This window comes from Struthio camelus, chromosome Z (assembly GCF_040807025.1).
Source record: "Struthio camelus isolate bStrCam1 chromosome Z, bStrCam1.hap1, whole genome shotgun sequence".
Classification (NCBI taxonomy): Eukaryota; Metazoa; Chordata; class Aves; order Struthioniformes; family Struthionidae; genus Struthio; species Struthio camelus.
Window position 1 is genome coordinate 74,776,082 of NC_090982.1, and position 19,435 is coordinate 74,795,516.

General features: G+C 36.0%; 1 protein-coding gene across 5 annotated transcripts in view; it reads right to left on the reverse strand.

Annotated features, from left to right (window-relative positions):
* Positions 1–19,435, reverse strand: part of LOC138060842 (nipped-B-like protein) — a 153,874-nt gene that overhangs the window by 13,955 nt on the left and 120,484 nt on the right. For all 5 annotated transcript variants that reach the window (XM_068927022.1, XM_068927019.1, XM_068927020.1 and 2 more), the window contains 17 exons: positions 17,960–18,046; positions 15,609–15,840; positions 14,717–14,868; positions 14,234–14,314; positions 13,436–13,536; positions 11,452–11,590; positions 11,157–11,239; positions 9,952–10,084; positions 8,897–9,040; positions 7,202–7,291; positions 6,734–6,948; positions 6,529–6,631; positions 5,479–5,577; positions 5,204–5,350; positions 4,106–4,240; positions 1,611–1,709; positions 868–921 (listed from right to left, as the gene is read on the reverse strand). In XM_068927022.1, coding sequence (XP_068783123.1) covers positions 868–921; positions 1,611–1,709; positions 4,106–4,240; positions 5,204–5,350; positions 5,479–5,577; positions 6,529–6,631; positions 6,734–6,948; positions 7,202–7,291; positions 8,897–9,040; positions 9,952–10,084; positions 11,157–11,239; positions 11,452–11,590; positions 13,436–13,536; positions 14,234–14,314; positions 14,717–14,868; positions 15,609–15,840; positions 17,960–18,046 — 2,094 coding nt within the window. The remainder of the gene's footprint in view (positions 1–867; positions 922–1,610; positions 1,710–4,105; positions 4,241–5,203; positions 5,351–5,478; positions 5,578–6,528; positions 6,632–6,733; positions 6,949–7,201; positions 7,292–8,896; positions 9,041–9,951; positions 10,085–11,156; positions 11,240–11,451; positions 11,591–13,435; positions 13,537–14,233; positions 14,315–14,716; positions 14,869–15,608; positions 15,841–17,959; positions 18,047–19,435) is intronic.

The window sequence follows — 19,435 nt, forward strand, 5'->3', positions numbered from 1 at the left end:
GCTTTTAAAACCACTTGGGGGGAAAAAAAGAGCAAAATCAAAAGAATATTGTTTTTGACATTAAGCAAGAAAATTCAGTTCAGATGAAATGCAGTTTTATGAATACCGTGATCAGTGAGGCCTTCTTTCTTACGGCTTCAGGTACAGAAATTACATCCCTGAAGATCCTATAGGTATCTCACAAGGACTGAGCCCCTGCTACAGCTTTTTCTTCAGTGGAGGCATTAAGAGGTATTCTAGTTTACTTAGCTACCTATTTTTAATGGCGCTCCAGGCCAAACTAAAATTTTTTAATATCTCCAATTCCCCCATGCATACTTCTGTTAATTTTGCTTGAAAATTAACCAGTGCATACAAGATGTGGAGGAGAATGATAGCACAGGCTAGCATATGCATACAAAGCAACCTCACTCTTCAGAAAAAAACAGGGTAAACTGTAAGGTAGGAATAAACAATACTCTATGAAGATTCACTGCTTCTATAAACTGTATGACAAATACACTGGACAGGAAAATACACTTATATACTTTTAAAAATAATCTACATGAACTGATGCCTCATTTCAGAATTCACATGAAGTCCACAACCAACCTATGTATGTCCTTCATCATTGAAAAGACAGTGAAAGAAAAAACAAAGCATGACATGTTTTTAGAGCGGATCACATGGAAAGATGGGAGAGTAGCGTCAGAAAAAAGTGAACCAACAAAATCCAAAAAAGCTCAGATATTTCAAGAGCATGACTTGAATGTCTGTTATTTGTCTATTTGATCACTCCTGTAGTCCTCCTCCAGTGTGTTTTAGTACCAATAAAAATGTTAATACACTCACAGTGATTGTGACATATCTTCAAAACTCATTACTTACATTTTGAAGAAGCTGTTCAAACCAGTCATACCCTGTATCTCTACAAGCTGCAACCTAAAAGGAATATTTAAACTAATTAGAAGAGGAATCTGAAGAAAAATTATTTCAATAGAGACTTCATCTTAAAAGTAGCGTAAACATGCATATTTTCCTATGCATGCAGTACAATGGTTTTACACTATTAGACATCAGAAACCATGTCTTCTGTACCCGGAAAATACTTCTCACCTTTTAAGTTGTGGAGCATAGATACTGTACTCCACACAGCACAAGGTCTACAGATTTCAGTGTTCTCATCCTGAGTGAGAACATGACCCTGTATTCGTTAAAATAGCTATTAACTTTCAGAACAATTTTGTCAATTCTTTGAGGAAATTTATCATTAAAAAGATAACTTCTTAGTTAGCTTCAATTACTACTATAGGCTGCTACTAGCACTTCCAGGAAAATGTTATACATAACAGGAACTGTTTTAACTGAACAGGTATTTTACACAACTTAAACATAACCTGGTCCCAGTTATCACTGCCAACAGATAACTGAGCATTTAAAGTTTCCTACAGCCCTGTTCCATGAGATGAAAGATACTAGTATATACTCAGAGACAGCAGACAGATAAAGAAAACTGTCTAATAATTAAATTACTTGCTTATTCTTTTTTTTTCCAAGAGATTATGGATAAATATTTCAAAGATATTAGAAACAATTTTGCATGCAACTTGACTCAAATTTGTAGAACGTACCACATCAGTGATGTTTAGTATTTTCCTGGTCATTGCTTCTTTGTCATTGTGTGGAGTTGGAGTAAACCAGAGCTTCTGGAATGTCTCATTTACTAATTTCTGAAGGGGAAAAAATATTACTATAAATAAATAAACTTATCTTGGCATGTAGGCATTATTTCTAATACATCCATACAATAGATTTGTTGATGATGTGGGCCATTTCGTAAGGAATTATTCAACTTAAGTGAGTCTGTTATAGATAATATTCTATCTGAGACAGATCCAGGTGTATTATTACAGAAGTTATACTGGCCTCTAAGCAAGCCTCAGTAAAGTACAAAATGATCACCGGGAGCTGACGCTACAGAAAACGGTGTTACCACTTTCCTCCTTTAATTTGCATTCCTCGGGAAAACATTTAGTATCCTGAGAAAACAACAACTGAAAACGCAATTACCACTTCTACAGCAGAAGTGGCAGCAGTGGTAGATTGTACTTCAGAGTTTTCAGAACAGCGGTAACACGGTGGGGAAGAGAGAGAAGAACTCAAGTCTCCCCAGGCAAACATAGGAAGTTGGATCCCTTCCCACACTTTTGGCTGGAGGAAAAGGTGGAATAGAATGGAAGCAAACTAAATTATTCCTGCATTACTTATAAAGCACATGGCTAGTCGGAGGTGTCTCTACCCCTGTAGACATTAAAAAAACACATTGTAAACAGTGGCTCATTTTTGGGGGTTGTTGGAAAGGCAAGTGAACGGAGGAGATGGAACAAGGTCTTCCTCGCTTCCTAGCAGCACTTTAGATCCAGCTGTTAAACTACTTTTGAATAACGGTTTTCTCTGAAAGTTTCTTTGCATTAACGTGTCTCAAGTGGTAAAAATATATGCTGCTGTTATAAAGTGGTAGAGTTCAAATCCCACTGAGGGTGTACGATAAAAAAATTATTACGGGTGTAGCCTTAATTACCTTGCAATTTTAAAATTATTTTGCCAAGTCAAACAAAAACATTAGCAAGTATCAGGTCTAAGATTTATCACATAATCTCAGTTTTCTGCCCTTGTGCATATACATTGTAATAGAGATTAGAATATGACCACATTGGTAACATTCTAGGGGGATTATTGATTCAGTACACACTCAGAATCAATGCAAAATCAATACAAAACAAGCACTTCATAATGTTTTATATACAAAACTAGGCATATAAAATATATCATAATACATATCTTGCATACCCTAACTTCAAGTGCTTAATCAGAGAATGGCTGACATTGGAAGGGACCTCTGGAGATCATCTAGTCCAACCCCACTGCTCGAGTAGGGTCACCTAGGGCACATTGCACAGGATCGTGTCCAAACAGCTTCTGAGTATCTCCAGGGAGGGAGACTCCACAACCTCTCCGGGCAACCTGTTCCAGTGCTCTGGCACCCTTACAGGAAAGTCGTTCTTCCTCGTGTTCAGACAGAAGGAACTTCCTGTGTTGCAGTTTATGCCCGTTGCCTCTCGTCCTATTGCTGGGCACCACAGAGAAGAGCCTGGCCCCATCCTCTTGACACCCTCCCTTCAGATACTTGTGCACATTGATTAGATCCCCCCCTCAGTCTCCTCTTCTCCAGGCTGAGGAAAAGAGAAACTCTCGCAGCTCTCTGAGCCTTTCCTCATGAGAGAGATGCTCTAGTCCCTTAATCACCTTAGTAGCCCTTCGCTGGACTCACACCAGTATCTCCATGTCCCTCACACTGTGGAGCCCAGAAATGGACACAGTACTCCAGCTAGGGCCTCACCAGGGCTGAGTAGACAGTCAATCTGCTGGCAACACTCTTTCTAATGCACCCCATGATCCCAATGGCCTTCTTGGCCTCAAGGGCACGTTGCTGGCTCATGGTCAACTTAGCGTCCACCAGGACTCCCAGATCCTTCTCTGTTGAGCTGAGAACCACTCCCCGCAGCCTGTACTGGTGCATGGGGCTATTCCTCCCTAGGTGCAGGGCTTTACATTTCCCGTTATTGAACTTCATGAGGTTCCCCTCTGCCCATCTCTCAAACCTTTTAAGGTCCCTCTAAATGGCAGCACAGCCCTCTGGTGTATCAGCAACTCCTCCCAGTTTTGTATCATCAGCAAACTTGCTGAGTGAGGGTGCTCTCTGTTCTTTCATCCAGGACATTGATGAATCAGCTAAACAGGACTGGACCTAGTATTGACCCCCGGGGAACATCACCAGTTAGTTACAGGCATTCGAATAGACTTTGCGCCACTGGTCATAACCCTCTGAGTGTACCATTCAGCCAGTTAATTTTGGCCTAAAGCTTATTTCATTTGCAGAGGGCACTTTTATGTGCTCATTTTACTTGTTAGAAAAGAGAAGGAACAGAGACAATATTTGCAAGAGGAAAAAACAAAAATTTAGGAAGTAAATTTAGGAAGCTAAAATATTTGCTCTCTCAAAAATTAGAAGTAGAAATACTGAAACAACAATAATGAAAAACTTGAAGGATATGTTTTATTCTACCTTAATGCCTTCTTCATCGTTGACTCTCCGAATCATTTTCACACACATCTCTGTAATCTTAGGAAATGTTGGTTGTTCAATGCAGATATCCCTAAGTATCTTTATGACTCTCTTTCTGACACTGATACCAGTATCCTGTGAGGAGAAAAGCATTACGCTCTTGAAAACAAAGCAGACATACAAATTCATTTATGTTTTACATGAACTAATAACTGAAGATCACCCAATCTGACTTGCAAAATGATAAATATTCTAGAGTGCATTTAAATGAAAGCTCTACATAACTGGTACCATTTTATTTGCAAGGATTCTGCACTCCTGGCCAGAGTCCCATGAATGTTGTTAATATTTCCTCCATTTATACCTTCTCCTTTAAGAGCTCATGATGGTATAAATGTATAATTCCACTCCTTAATTCAAGAGGTTCAGAGCTAGAGGCGATGAGGCTTTAACTACTTTAAAGCCCTCCACAAAGATGCTTTATCATATAAATATAAGCAAATAATAATATTTGACTAAAAAATCTGAGACAGAGGCTAAAAACTAGTGTGATCTTACAATCGAATTCACATTGTATGCTATCTGAACATCCAGACGTGAAACGTATACAAAACCTCTAATAAGAAACCTTTTAAAGTGCCAAACCACAGAGTAGAAAACCAAAATATTTTCTCTCTTTTTCTTTTGGATTACAAATAGCAACTTCAGATAACTGTGCTGGAGATTCCTCCTCACTGCCCATACAACTAAACTGCCTTCACTGACCAATATCTCAAAACCTTCAGAGACATGGTAAAATTCCTCATTTCACCTAACTTGTGCAATAACAGAATCAGAAAGAATAAAATCATCAGTATCCTCATTTTGCCTTCGTACAATTTTCTATGTATGTTTACCTTTTGATGTAACAGAGCCTCACCGGAAAACAAGTAATTCATTTTATAAGGTTGCTCTTATAAGCATTGTACTTCAGTTAATACAGTAAAAACAATTTACTCTTGGGGTCAGAACATCGTTCTGTATTATTAAAAATATAAACCCTGCTGAAAACAAGTTTTCCAATGCCATGTACATCATAGATATCACGAGACGCCGTACCAATATTCTTTCTATCAGCATGTCATAATACTGCTCAGCAAGCTGAGGACGACAGAGCACAAATCGGCCAAGCAGCTCCACAGCTGCTTCTCGTACACTAGTGGAGTTATCCATTAACCGTCCATGAACACCTCGCTGCATATCCAGCTAAAAAGAGTGAATAAAACACAAATCCAAAATAAGAAATACAGATTTCTTTTAAGCATTACAGAAAAATACATGTGCATGAGGGATATTTCCTTTTTTTTTTTTTTTTTTTTTTTTTTTTTTTTTACCCTGGCTAGAATACTGGGGTCTACAGCAACAACCTCAGACAAACACTTCATGGCTTTTGTTCGAACAGCAATTGCATTTTCACCAAGTACACGCAGAATCTAATAAGAGAACAAAAACAACATTTCAAGTGCTTTGGGAAGGTAGCAAACAGTGTTTAATGCAGGCAAAAATGCAGTGGAATAACATGCAAAACATTAAACTAAAAAAAAACTGTCTGTCTAAAAACTGAGTATATCTTCTCAGAGAGTAAAAAAGGTGCATGCAAGTGATGATCCATGGCACTGACAACTGAGCATGGATATTTGCTACAATTTGCTGTATCTCTAAGGTTAGTCCAAACAGGACCTATATGGGGTCCGTACCTTCATGTTAAGGCCCTTAATTTTAAACTCAGCTTTTGCCATTCATCTGTGGCTTTCACCATACTTCTTTTAACAGAAGAGCTGGATTTGTGCGCTACAACTTTAACAGTGGCTCTCTACGCAGATCAGTACAAGTAACGCAATTTAAACCATTTCCGGAGCTCAAACACGTCACCGTGCCAACATGTTAGTGCTCTTCTCCCAGAAAAGGGGAAGAAAGCACTTTGGTCAGACAACAGCTTCTAAAGTGACAGCATCATGCACTGCAAACAAATCACCGCGTTGGTTTATATTTTCAAAATTTAGAACATGAATAAGCATACACATGAGGTATTAAGATACATTTCATGAGTTAATACTACCAAATGAGCATGCATCTTACAAAAACGGTGGAAAGATTTCAACATTTGTAAATTATTCTTTTACTATGTATATCTAATATAATGATTTTGTCATACACATATATGCACAAATGAAATAACGTATATATAATATGGCAGGTGTGAAACTCATGCAAGAAAAATAAGTGCTTATGTCATCAATACAGAATATGAAAACATGTGGTGTTATTATGGCCTGTTAAATACCTGTGCTCAACAATGAACAGATATTTCACACTACCCCATAAGTGTTTGGAATCAGAAACCAACTGTGTTTCACTGTACTAAGACTTCTGGCACAGTTTACCTGTGTCAAATAAATATCGAAGCTCTGGGCAAACGGCCTCATAGAGGCCAAGTAGCGAACAATCAAGCATGCATCTTCATAGTCCACAGTATCAGAATTCATCCTGTAACAAATTCATTGTGTTAATTAGGATATGTTTATCAAAAAATAATTAAAAACATCAAATGCATACTTAATAAAGAAATCAGGCACTACTGAAACGTACTTTAATGTACTGAACTGAGATGGAGCAGTTTTAATGATGCTGCGAAGAAATTTTTTGCGACTTTCTGCTCTGTGCATGATTTGTCCTGTAGTCTCAACATCTTTTGCATGGTGAGTTCCTTCAGACGAATCCTCATCCTTCTGAGACTTAATGGCTTTCTCTGTCTCCATGGTTGTATCACGGAACCACTGAGCTATATAGAACTTCCTAGAAAACTGGAGAAATACAGCAGGATGCATAGAAAAAAAAAAACAAAACAGATAAAGAGGAAGGAGATTAACAGATTTATAATGAGAGTAAGTTAATCTAATGCATCAATCCTATTTTGGAAAATGCAATCAATAGCTAGTGTTAAGGTGACAAAGCTACTGAAGCATAAATAGGCATGACCCAAAATCATTTTATTTAGTAGCCACCTTATAGACATTATTTTTATGACTGATTTGATGTCAGAAAACTGAAATTTACCACTAATGAAGCATCGGTTTCTGTGTTCTCATCCAGATAATCTAGTAAAGCCTTTTGAAGCTGTTGGATTTCATCTTCTCCTCCTGAAACCTGTCAGAGGTAGCAAGATAGTTACAAAATACAATATTACGCAGGGTTAAATCTGAAAATCTGCATACCCATGTATAAAATACATTGAAAGATACATCTGAACATGTCTACCAAAGGATCATCTTCTTTTCTTGCCATTTGAACAAAAAAGTGAAACTCAGCAGTCGCATATACATTTCTGAGTAGTTATGTGTTATTTTATAAATTGTTCATAAACAACACATCGTCTACCATTACTGGTGCTACTGTATATAATATATCATCCATAACGTATGGATGGTACTGCCTACCATCACTGATGCCAAGCTTCCCCAAGTGAACTGAAAAAATGCTTTTAGCACTCAATTGCCCAAAGCAATTTTATTTTCTGCAGATGCCAATGCCCGGTTACTGCCTGATTATGTAAACAAACAGAACAAATTAGAAGATTCAGATCATCACCTGGATATCTTTCAATACCATTATAACTTCTAGAGATATGGAAACAAAAGGATCCTTCAAAGATATCTCCCTACACAAGCTAACGTAGAATTGTCAGAATCACTACTGATGGGAAAGTAGTATAGCCTTTTAGCCCACAGAAGTATAAATTATATTAAACTAGGGATGTAAAGACCATATTTGACAACGTATATAGTACAGTATTTTAACTGACAAATAATTTATTATCAGCCTCATAAAGGAATAAATGAATTTTAGTTCTTCATTTGATGAATACCTGTAAATCATGGAAGTTTTTCCTCCAGCATAAATCTGTAACAGTCATTATAAAATATAGTTGTAATACATCTGGAGTCTTTCTGAGGTTACTAAAAGGGAAACTCAGATAAAAGCAGCTGGATATGACCACTCCAGATTTAACCACACTCAGAACAGCTTGTAGTACAGAAAGAAATGTTTAGGCCCTTAAGAAATGCATAAGTCCACGTTTTTAAAAGGACATGTAAGACCTGGCTATTTTCTCAACACACTAGGTACTGTAAAGAGCCCAAATCACATATTGCGTTGATGACTGTTGCTACTCCTACAGATATGGAGATACTGTGATAACAGCTTCAGCAGAAACACAAACCTGCATTCTCTGAAGAGTTATATGCAAGTCCTGTAAATAAATGATGACTAATGCCAGTTACATCACAGAAAGAATAACCTTACAGGCATAACAGTTAATTCTCTAAAGTCTGCATATGACTGCCAATAAGCGCAATTACCTTTTTTCTATACTTATTTCCTTTTTACTGTGCAATGGCAAATACATATATATACAGATATATTTTTAAGGCCTCTTTAGACAGCCTCCAACTGTTGCTCCATTATTTCCTCTATATTGTCACAACAAAACTCGTTTTACCACTCTAATTAACCACTTAATATGATTATTAGGGGGCTGATGTGAGAAAGACAACGATGAGCTAACAAATGTGTTATTTATAAACTGACCCAGAAATCTTTGAAGAGCAACAGAAAGACATTCTCCAAATGCTTTTTTTTTTTTCTTTTAAACCCATCTTTAAGATTGCAGTAACACTTCAATTTTTTTTTTTTTAACAGATAGATCTCAGTCTTGCTGTTCAAGCACTAACCGGCACAGGCTCTCTCACACACCTGTTTGAGGATTCTGGCTATAGACCCTTGATCCATTTTGCTAGTGACTGCATCTTTCCTCAGTCTTGCAGCTACAGTTCCAAGATAGTCAAGTGATGCAACTCTTAAAGCCATTTCTGTAGATTTGTTACTGAACTGGTGAACCTAAGGAAAGCAGAATAAAATGCTTTTAAAAAATTACTTATTTATGCACCTGAGATTCTTCTCACAAGACACTGCAAGACTTCACTAAAAATTCTACCTAACTTCATGCTGCACAAAACTGTCACTTATTATTATTACACCACAGATATGTGCCTTACTTTACCTGTTTTTTTCATCTGTTGCATCTCTCTCTAAATACATCCTTTCGAGTTTTTTAAAATACATATTTTCATAAAATAAAGTGGACATCTAGTATAGCAGACAAACTTGGCAATAGCACAGCTCTTAAGCACCATAATGCGTTTTCCACATTATTCACACAACCATAATGAATGCTACATTAACTAGGAACAGAACCATAAAACATCTGTTTTCCAAGAAACTATTTAAATTACTGTACTAACTACATGTTAATACCAAAGAAGAACACATGAAAAACACATGCCAACAAAAATGTTTACGTTCCGTTAAATGCTACATTCCTTAAGCAAATGTATTACTATCAGTAGAAGACCAAAATATGTACTTAACTGTTTTCAGGTTCTGTGCTAAATGAATAGTCCAGAGAAGATATTTAACATGAATAATTTCAGCTATTAGGTTGCTTATACCCCAGAACAGTATATGCACTTATCAGATGGCATTTTTTAGTGGAGAAGAGGGGGGAATCACAGAATAGACGTGGCCTTCCATGAGAAATAGTCACCTTTCCCAAGTCATATTATCAATATCCAACCTAAATTTTATTATCTATGTGTTATGTAACAGTGATATACATAAGAACATCCTTAAACGCTGCACGCGCGTCAGCCACCAGAAAGCAGTCTTGTAATAATTTGAGTTGAAATAAACAAGTCTTAATTGTAACGAGAATTAAACTACTCTAATAGTTAAAAACAAGAATCTCTTACCAATAGCCTTCCTAATAAGCTAAGTAGCAACTCTGCAGCTGGCCATTCCGGTTTATTAACTGTGGAAAGAAGATCTTGAATAAAGTTCTCAAACAGCGGCCTATAATCTTCTTCCCCTTGTTTACTACCACACCTGTTTAAAAAGAACATACATTTTGTAAGCATTTCAAAGAGCCATTTAAGCTTTTCCTCTGATATAAACAAAAGATGCCCTATGTTTAACCAGACAATGAGTTTTATGGAATTATTAAAAAAAAAAAAAAAACTTTTGAAATATTGCAATACTTGCAAAAAGAACATTTTATTCAATGAAGGACGTTAAGTTGTTAAATGTTTAGCACTCCAAGTTGCACTGCAAGAGATGCTGCTAATCCAGGATAGTGGACTTTTGTTCCTGAGATATTATTTATTGGTTTTAGTTTAAGTCTGAACGAAGAGGATGGACAAGCTAGGTTAAATTCTAAAGCTCAGTCTGGAAGAGCATATTTAGGAGATATCGTGTCTACACTCCTGAAGCCTGGTATGACTTATCTCAGTGCCATAAAACATATTGGTATCTATATTACACAAAGGTTAAAATCAGAATGTGAAATCAGAGAATAACACAGTGTCCTGCTAGTGTTTCACTGACATGTGGCAACCCTAACTTCTTTAATGATACCCAAAGTATGCAGAAGAGTTCAGGTGCTAATAAACAGCATTTTGGCTTAGCAGTGATAAAAGCCTTGGGACTTGGCAGAAATTCCTGTACAAATGCTTAGTTAGGTTATTCAGCAAAACCATAAAAAGATTTTTTTTTTCTGTTCACGTATTGATATCCCCGACTTCAGCTAAATGAAAATGATTTTAGGCTTTTTCTTTCTTAGCCATTCTGATAAATGAATATAGTAGTACATTTCACTTCTTAAATATTTAATCAGACTTCTCTTTTATCCTTCAGATGAGACACCTGGTAAAAGGATCCTACATAAACTATCAGACAGATTCTTAAATGCATAAAGAACTCCGCAGAACAACTCTTCCATAGAAAGTTTTGTCCAGACAGGTAGCTAGCTCTCTTATGGCTCTATAAAGTGTATAGTTACAAATACCTGTACTAGTAGGTATTTATCATTGTGAAGTGATTAGTTTTGTCTGAAGCTGTGACAGACTTTCTTTGGAGTTTGTTTTGTCAATACAGTAAAGAATATCATAACAACACTTACTTCTTAAGGAAAATAGAAAGGAAGTTTTGTGCTGTTCTCATGGCTGTTTCATATGAGTTAGTAATAAGCACATCTTGATCCACCTAAAAATAACAAGATTGATTTGTCTAAAATTTTAGCATACATAGAAACATCATTTCCATATCAGCATTTTCCATGCATCAGAAAATTATGACAGACACCTGAATACATCAGTTGATTACCAGAGCACCGTCATAAAACATTATACCCACAAACACACAAAGTCGTTCCTGCACAAAACAATTTTACGGCTACTTAAGAATAGATTTCTTACTTTTTTGTTTGATTCCTCCTCTGAATTAGAATCTTTTTCTGCTGATGGCAAGTGCACAACACATTGAATAAGCTGCAGAACTAGTGCAGTTACCATCTGAATATACATAGGCTCTCCATCAGTGTCACTGCTGTTTAACCTGTTAACATGAATAGGATAATATTAATGCTAAAAAAAATTTTAAAAACATTTTTGGTCCCAAATAATATCTTTCTAAAATTATTACCACAGCTAGAAATCTTTGTGTTCTAGACATTTAATCATTTGCTTCTTCCTTGTGCAGTGAAAGATGCGGTCTGACAAAAACAGTATTACTCTCAGGCAGGAGAGATGAACTGAAACAGCCCACCAATGGCTATCTGCATCTCTGCTAAACTCAGCAGCTCAAAGTCTTCCGAAATGGTCAATTTAATACATTAAACACCTACATGCTAAGGCAGTTACTAGTAGGCTTATTATGTATAACGCCATACCAACTTCCTGCACAGCAGATAAAAAATACACTGAACTGATCCCATAATAACTTATGTATTATTTAACATGAGTAGAACGTGCAGGACTTCTAAGCAAGAGGAAATAATGACCATGACTGACTTCTACAAGAGCTACACCTAAGATAATCTTTCATGTGCAGAAGACTATAAACTTCAGCATGCAAGAGTGTCTTTAAATAGGTGGGACCAGTATGAATACACTGCACCTTACATTTCTCCCCTTCCAAGTGATGTAATGTGACAGATGGTACTGTGTTTATCTATCTGTTCAAACCCTGACACCACCTAATGCAATTAAAATTATGAAAAGTTAATAATCTCTGGTGAGAATGATGTCAAATTATCAAAACAGTGACCGGACACGGAACAGATACCAACAATTCTTTATCTTTATGAAGTTATTTTTCACTACTCCTGGATAGGAAATCTTTTCATATCAAATTTTCTGTAAGCTAGACCCTTCATTATGGCAGCCACAGATACGGAATATCCTTCAACAGACAGCAGACAGGATTCTACAAATAAATAGTAGAGCCATTGTGGTCTTGAACTACTGACTTCCTTCTGGTATACGTCTTGATTCAAGGAGGGTACCTACCAATTACGCTCCTATGACTATCACCTTCCTATTTGTTAGATGCCTCTGCTGTGCCCCTAACCAAAACAATAGGAGATAACGAGGCAGAAGCACTCACATTAACAACAGGGCAGCTGAATTCAGCTCAAGGTCTCAGTGCATGTGCATTTTTTCTCCTGGATACTTCCTGTTCATCCGTCCTGGATGGGACGGACTTTTTCACTGACAATTTGTCTGTCTCCAGGGGAAAAATATATACCAGCAAGGAACTACACCAACCTCAACAACAACAACGGTTTGGGAATAATTTCAAGTCTTTAACCTCAGTTCTAACTGAAATCCAGTCTGGGTCAGATTCTTTCTCAAATTGATTCTGAGCCTATACTATTATTCAGAATATGCACTGAAATTCAGCTGTAGCACTTAAAACAGTTAAAGTTAACTGAACAGTTTCTAAATGAAACTAATCCAAAGGAGAACTAGCTTGCTTCTCTGGCAAGAGTGCTCTGAGAACGCCCTCAAAGAAATTCTGCCAGAATTGTCATGTAAGGGTTTAGCAATGAAGAAATGATTTACCACTATTTATTTAATCAGATTCAAAGAATTTTCTAATAAAAAAAAATCTCAGAATGCACACTAATGCTACGCTCATTAACACCCTTAGTGAGAAAATAACATATATCTCAGTTTTTGGAACTAAGCATGACTATGATGGTATAACAGGGATTATTACAAGACAGACTGAAACGCATTTGTCAGACAATTCTGCTCTCGTTGTGGAGGTTTTGAAACATCAACCTCTAAAAAACTGCTGTGAAGCTGCAAATCTCATAAGAATTTAATACTGAAGCTAAATTCCTGTATGTACAAAACTGTAAACGCTATCAAATTAGCAATCTACATCAGTAGTCACCTGAAGTTTCTCAAACTCCTCTTGCTAGTTGGTAGTCTCGCCAAGGAAGTGAAAATTTCTTCCAGTATTAACTGCCTGTGTTTTTCATACCTGGAGAACACCTATTTAGCAGTCACAGGATTGTTAAAAAAATATTTATTGTTAAATATAATAGAATATAATTGTTAAATTTATTTATTATCAAATATTATATATGATAACATGCATTTAACGTGGCATTCAAAAACTTTATTTATTTCATATCTTGTTCTCAACCCATTGCTTTGTTTTGCAAAGCATGCACTTCTTTGTAAAAATGCATTAAAACTGTTTTTCAAACACGGATTTTTTTAAAATCTTCAGATGACATAATTTCTATTTAAAATGCTGTATACATATACATATATTTTTTAAAGATGTCAGTGACAGAATAAACTTATTCCTTATTCCATTGCATAGATTCAAATCCTGGCAAAGGAAATAAGAAAAACCATACTGATAAGTTATTTCAAGATGAGAAAGGACAGATGAGCAAGGGGATCATGCTTACATTTTAAACCACATAACCAAAATTAAGCAAGACCCTTATTTAAGTAGACTACTTGTTAACATAAAGTACTCCGCAAATCAGAGCAGCTCAGATATATTTCACACTGTTCCTAGATTATGATATCAAACTATAAAGACACACAAAAAACCAGCTCTAAACTCTAATTCTCTACCAGCAAAAATACATTCTATGTAAATGCCCTAAAACCGCTAAGAACAACAGGAACATGAAATACAGGAACATGAAATCTCAAAATAAAGAGTACTTACTGCAGTTACTAATTTGATGGCACATAACTGTAGTTCACTGACATTTTCTACAAAGAATGGTGTTATTCCCATGGATGATACCTATCAACAGAAATTATGCTAAGTATATTTGTTTAATAAATATCTATTTGATAGCTATGCAGTTTTACAAGCGAGTTATACATTCAGCAGAGAAGGTAGGTCTTGTTACAACATTTATTACTTCATATTATTCGCAAATAAAGCTATTAAAGCGTATTTGAATACAACCATGTTTAAGTGTACAACAAAGCCAGATTTGAACATTAAATGCTCTTCTCCTTCAGATAATATACTGCACAACGTAAGTCAGTCTGATGCTAATCACTAAAATAGTTTGTATTAATTTCACACATCATATCAATTGAGGCAACCATGCTTTAAAATCCCTCCATGGAAAGAAAACAAACAAACAAAAAAAATCCACCATCTTTCTCCAACAGAAATTCTTCTGCTCAAATTTACCTGAAGAATAGTTGTATCAGTAAGAAGCTGTATCTCCAGCAACTCTGACAAACTGCTGACAATGTCACAAACTTTGTTATACAACATCACTATAACTCTTTGCTTGTGGGTGGAACACTTGGCACGTTTTGCTTTTGAACTTAAAACACCACCTAGAAAACCAAAAAAATTTAATTTTTTTAAATGTTTTAATTACATCAAACATTAGAAAGGTGATCATTTTCTAAAAAAAAAAAAAGTCTCCCATGCAACTCCAAGACTACACCTTTATGAATATGGTTGCTACCAGAAGAAAAACTATTAGTAGCACCAGCAGGAAAACAAGAATTTCATATGACAGATTAATTTTTTAGAATTGTTCTCTGAATTCTGGATCGAAGATTTAGGCACCCACATCTGAAGGTTACATATCAGGAAAAAAAAGGTCTTACTTAAACAGAAATCAAAAAACAACTGTCCAAGGCTAGATAGTTTTCACTGTAATAAGTCATTATATACACATGGAGATTCTGACCATAAAACCACTTATTCACACCTGTAGTATCTATACACAGATGCTGAACTTCAGACAAACTTCTGTATACTTTGGTTTAAATGGTTATACTGCTGTTATTGCAGTAAATCAAAACGTTTGTACAAACGGCTATTCAGAGGACACATTTCATTCATTGTTATTCCACTCTACATCTTCGTCACCCTTCAAAACTCTCGCAAAGCATTAATTCAGTATGCTGGATGTGATGCGAAAGAACTGTCTGTATAAGACCTTAGAGCATTTAGGAAAAGTCATACCACTTATATTAGCATAGGATAGAACTATTAATGCATGTTTTTCCGATGTGCAAAGTTTTTTAAAAAAAGGTTTTTAAAAAAAATCTCTTAGCATACTAACCACCATGGGGATCCACTCTATACACAGGGTCATACTGAGGATAGAGAGTGTTCTGCAAATGAAATTTTGTGTATTGAATAACTCTCTCTATCACATCCTCTATATACACAGCTTTAGGCATATTCGGTGATGTCATAATATTGATAGCTGTAAGACAAGCATCAGCAGATTTTGTCACTCTCTCCATAATAAGATCTCTCCATAATCTCTCCTCATCTTCAGTGTCATTGTTCTGTAATTGACAACAAAAATACGGTAGTGTGGGCCAAAAGTCAAATTTTTATTCTTACCAAATAAAACGTAACAATAACGTTTTAATGTACACACATACAAGCACATACGAGAGGCTGTGTTGCCTTTATGATCAGAAAGCAGTTTGTTTATAAGTTAGCTAATATTTGTTTTACTAGCAACATGTTTGTGTAAAGTCTCTAAAACACAAGTCTTTATTATATCACCATATTCTTCCAGTAAAACACAAAAAATTTTCTGCGCATCATCAGCAAGAACTATGAAGAGAGGTTCCTACTCTCTCTACATAAGGCTAACGCACTTTAAGAAAAATCTCAAGCTCGTTCACCTCGTGCTTTCTTCAAGCGGCTAACGCACGCTGGTTGCTGCTCTGACCAGTCTAATTTTTGCCCCTCGAGGGGACTCTTACACAAAGAGCCCTCGACAGGTCTAAGAAACGGCTGAGAACGGAACTTCCTCCGCTTGGCAGGTGCGCGGAAAACTGTTCCAGTATCAGTACGTTCAAAATTTCTTTTCACATATGTTCACTTAGATTTAGTGCAGGGAACAGAAGCTGTTTATTTCTGTGCTTGCACAAGCTATAAGCAAACGTGTGGTTAATTATTTCAGTGGTGCTGGGCGGCCGTACAGTTAACAATGTTATCAATAGCAGAATCAGGGAGAATTTCTAATAATCTCTCTGGTACAAATACAGCCATTACTAATAGCCTAGAGAGAACACTAATTTCTAACTACATCTTTTTTTTCCCTTTTGGGATAAGAGAATCTAAAAATATCACAGTGCATTGTGTACTATCCATGTATTTGAAAAACTAACAGAAACCTCTAAACCAGAAGAAAATCCCTGTAAATTTCCTGGGTAAAACACCTTTAAATCATTTATTCCTATATAATCCTGAAGGTGGCTTAAAACAAAAAGTTTTCGATCTTTTCTACTTTTTTGCTCATTAATATTAGGAATAAAAGAGTCCGCAATCCATTCTGCCTTTGAATAATACCCTGACATGAAGGTAGGATATCTTCATTGCACTTTAAATACCCTGTGTAAAAGAACGTAAGACTCACCAAAGGCTTTCTTTGCCATAAAGATCTCAATTAAAAGGTTTAAAAGGTTTTAAGAAAAATCTAAAACACGTTTGTCTAACGATTGCTCGCTTTTTAATTGAAGTTTTGTCTCTGAATTGCCACTATGTGGCAACTTCATTAACTCTCAAGCTTTACTACCAAAAGGTAAAAGGAAGAAAACACTTTAAAAATATCTGTATAAGTAGAATAGGAAACCAGCAGTTGTTTTCACTTATTTTTCATATTGCTAAAGACATTCAGAACTATATTCTGAAACTTCAAAAAGAACAAAATAGATGAAAATACTCAAGTACAATTAATGTGTCTATTGTTCTCATTTACAAGTGCAAATGCTTCTCAATGTTCATAACAACTCTCCACTTCTGCAGGCTAGCAGTTTTTTTGGCTAAAACTTTTGCTGGAATATTGTGTCGACTAGAAAGTTGAAAAATAAATAAATACCACATTTCAACCTCATAAAAACTCCAAAATCTAGCACAGTTTTAAGTATATCAGAGAAGAAAAACCCTAAAAAATTGTTAGTTTTGTTTATGCTGGTATGTTTAACCTTGACGTGTAAGAGCAGACTGAAATATAGTGCCTCCTCCATTCTTGATGCTATAGGGAAGAATGTGCTCTACACAAAAGCAATGCTTTCCTCTATTGTGGAAAGGAAGTTTTACGAACATGTAGCAAAGAAATTTCAACTCTCTATAGGTTATACCAGTTACTATGAATATATCAGGATGACAGTATAATATTTAAAACTTGACTGTTTGCAATACATCTGCTTGTTAGCAGTACTATAGTAAAATATATTTATTACTGAAAGAGTATTAATCATTCTTTACCTTGAATGCTAAAGTTTGACGATCTGAATCACAGGCATCTTAAATCAGAAATTTCTTACACACTTACGCACACACACACACACACACACAGATCCCCCACTTGAAACTATCACTAAACAGGATTGGAAGTGAAGAAAACTCTACCCTAAACAATGACATGAAATGATGCAATTTGAAACTCACGTGGTTAAGTAACGTAGAAAGCTTTGACCCATCTTGAATATTCTTCTCCAAAATATTCAGGACCTTTACTGTTTTATCTGTTGAGAGCTAAAACAAGAACATGAACACATAAAACAGCAGTAGGAACATAAAGTCTTGCAAATTGTTTTAAAAGATCCATATAAATGAAATAATACGTTATGCAAGTCTGGCATTAAATGCAACTTGTACGCACTTTGAAATTAGGGCTGGATCTTGGCTTGCCCAGTTTCTAACAGGGCAATGACTGAGTGTTGGTAACTTCGTTAAACTAGTGAAACATGTTTTGCAATCAAACTCCATTTCCAGCTAGCAAAATCCACAGAAATAGATTTAAACTGCCTATCTGCCAGTAGCATGTAATTATACACTCCTGATTCTAGAAACTGGAATTTACCAAAGCCAAGTATCAATCACAAATTCTAGATGGCCATACAGAGCTTCATTAGAAAAAAAATTCAAGGCTTACAACGAAGTAGAATTGAAATTCTGTAACACTTTGGTACTAGCAGACAGGAAATTTATTCTTAACAACAGTATTAACTTTGAAAAAAAATAGCATGTTGATAAAAGTAGTTCCAGCTCACCTACACATGTTCTACAGATTCAATGTTAAATAAATATTACACTACACTAAACCTGGGAAGAACCAGTTTGATTCATCCAGATACTATTGGTGCTCAGCTCTAGAAGCAACAAAATTCTGATTTTTGTGTTAAATATAAACATACACACACACATATATATATATATACACACACATGCGCACGCACATATGGATGAACACATGAAGGGCAGAAAACAAAGGTAAAGGCCTAGAACTATGAGGAAGTAGAAACCCTCAGGCTGAACACATACTACAAGGAAGGTTGGGAGGTTGAAGAAAAGGCTAGGAAGAATATCTAAATCTTGGATTAAAGAAAAACATTCCAAGAGTCTTGTACAATAAGTGGCTTCATGGACACTTCACAGACATAATAAGTGGGCATGGGAAGGCATAATCAGAGTTTAATGTAAGACTGTCCAAAGCAAACAGTTCTAGAAAGATAAGGAGAGCAAGAACATTTTTTCTAGAGATGCGACACCAACAGTTTGCAACAACAGAGAAGATTCTCTTGACGTGAGGTCTGTAAGAGTATGACAAAGAAACCACAATTTGCAGCCTACAGAAAATGATTCTATCACCTGGAGCCATACACCTTCTCAGTTTGAAAGGGAGATTTGGGGAGAAGGAGGAAGCAGACAATTCAGTGAGATGCCGGATGGATCTCTTACATTACACTGATGGCATATTTCGGAAAGGGTGAATTTTTTGACTTTGACAACATGTTCCATTTTACTGTGGTTGCTCAACACTGAGGAGTAAATCTGAGACTACAGGTTGATGTGAAAATAATTATTTGACCATTTTACTGCTCAGGCATGTTCTTCATCTGTGATACAGCTGAGAACTCAGGT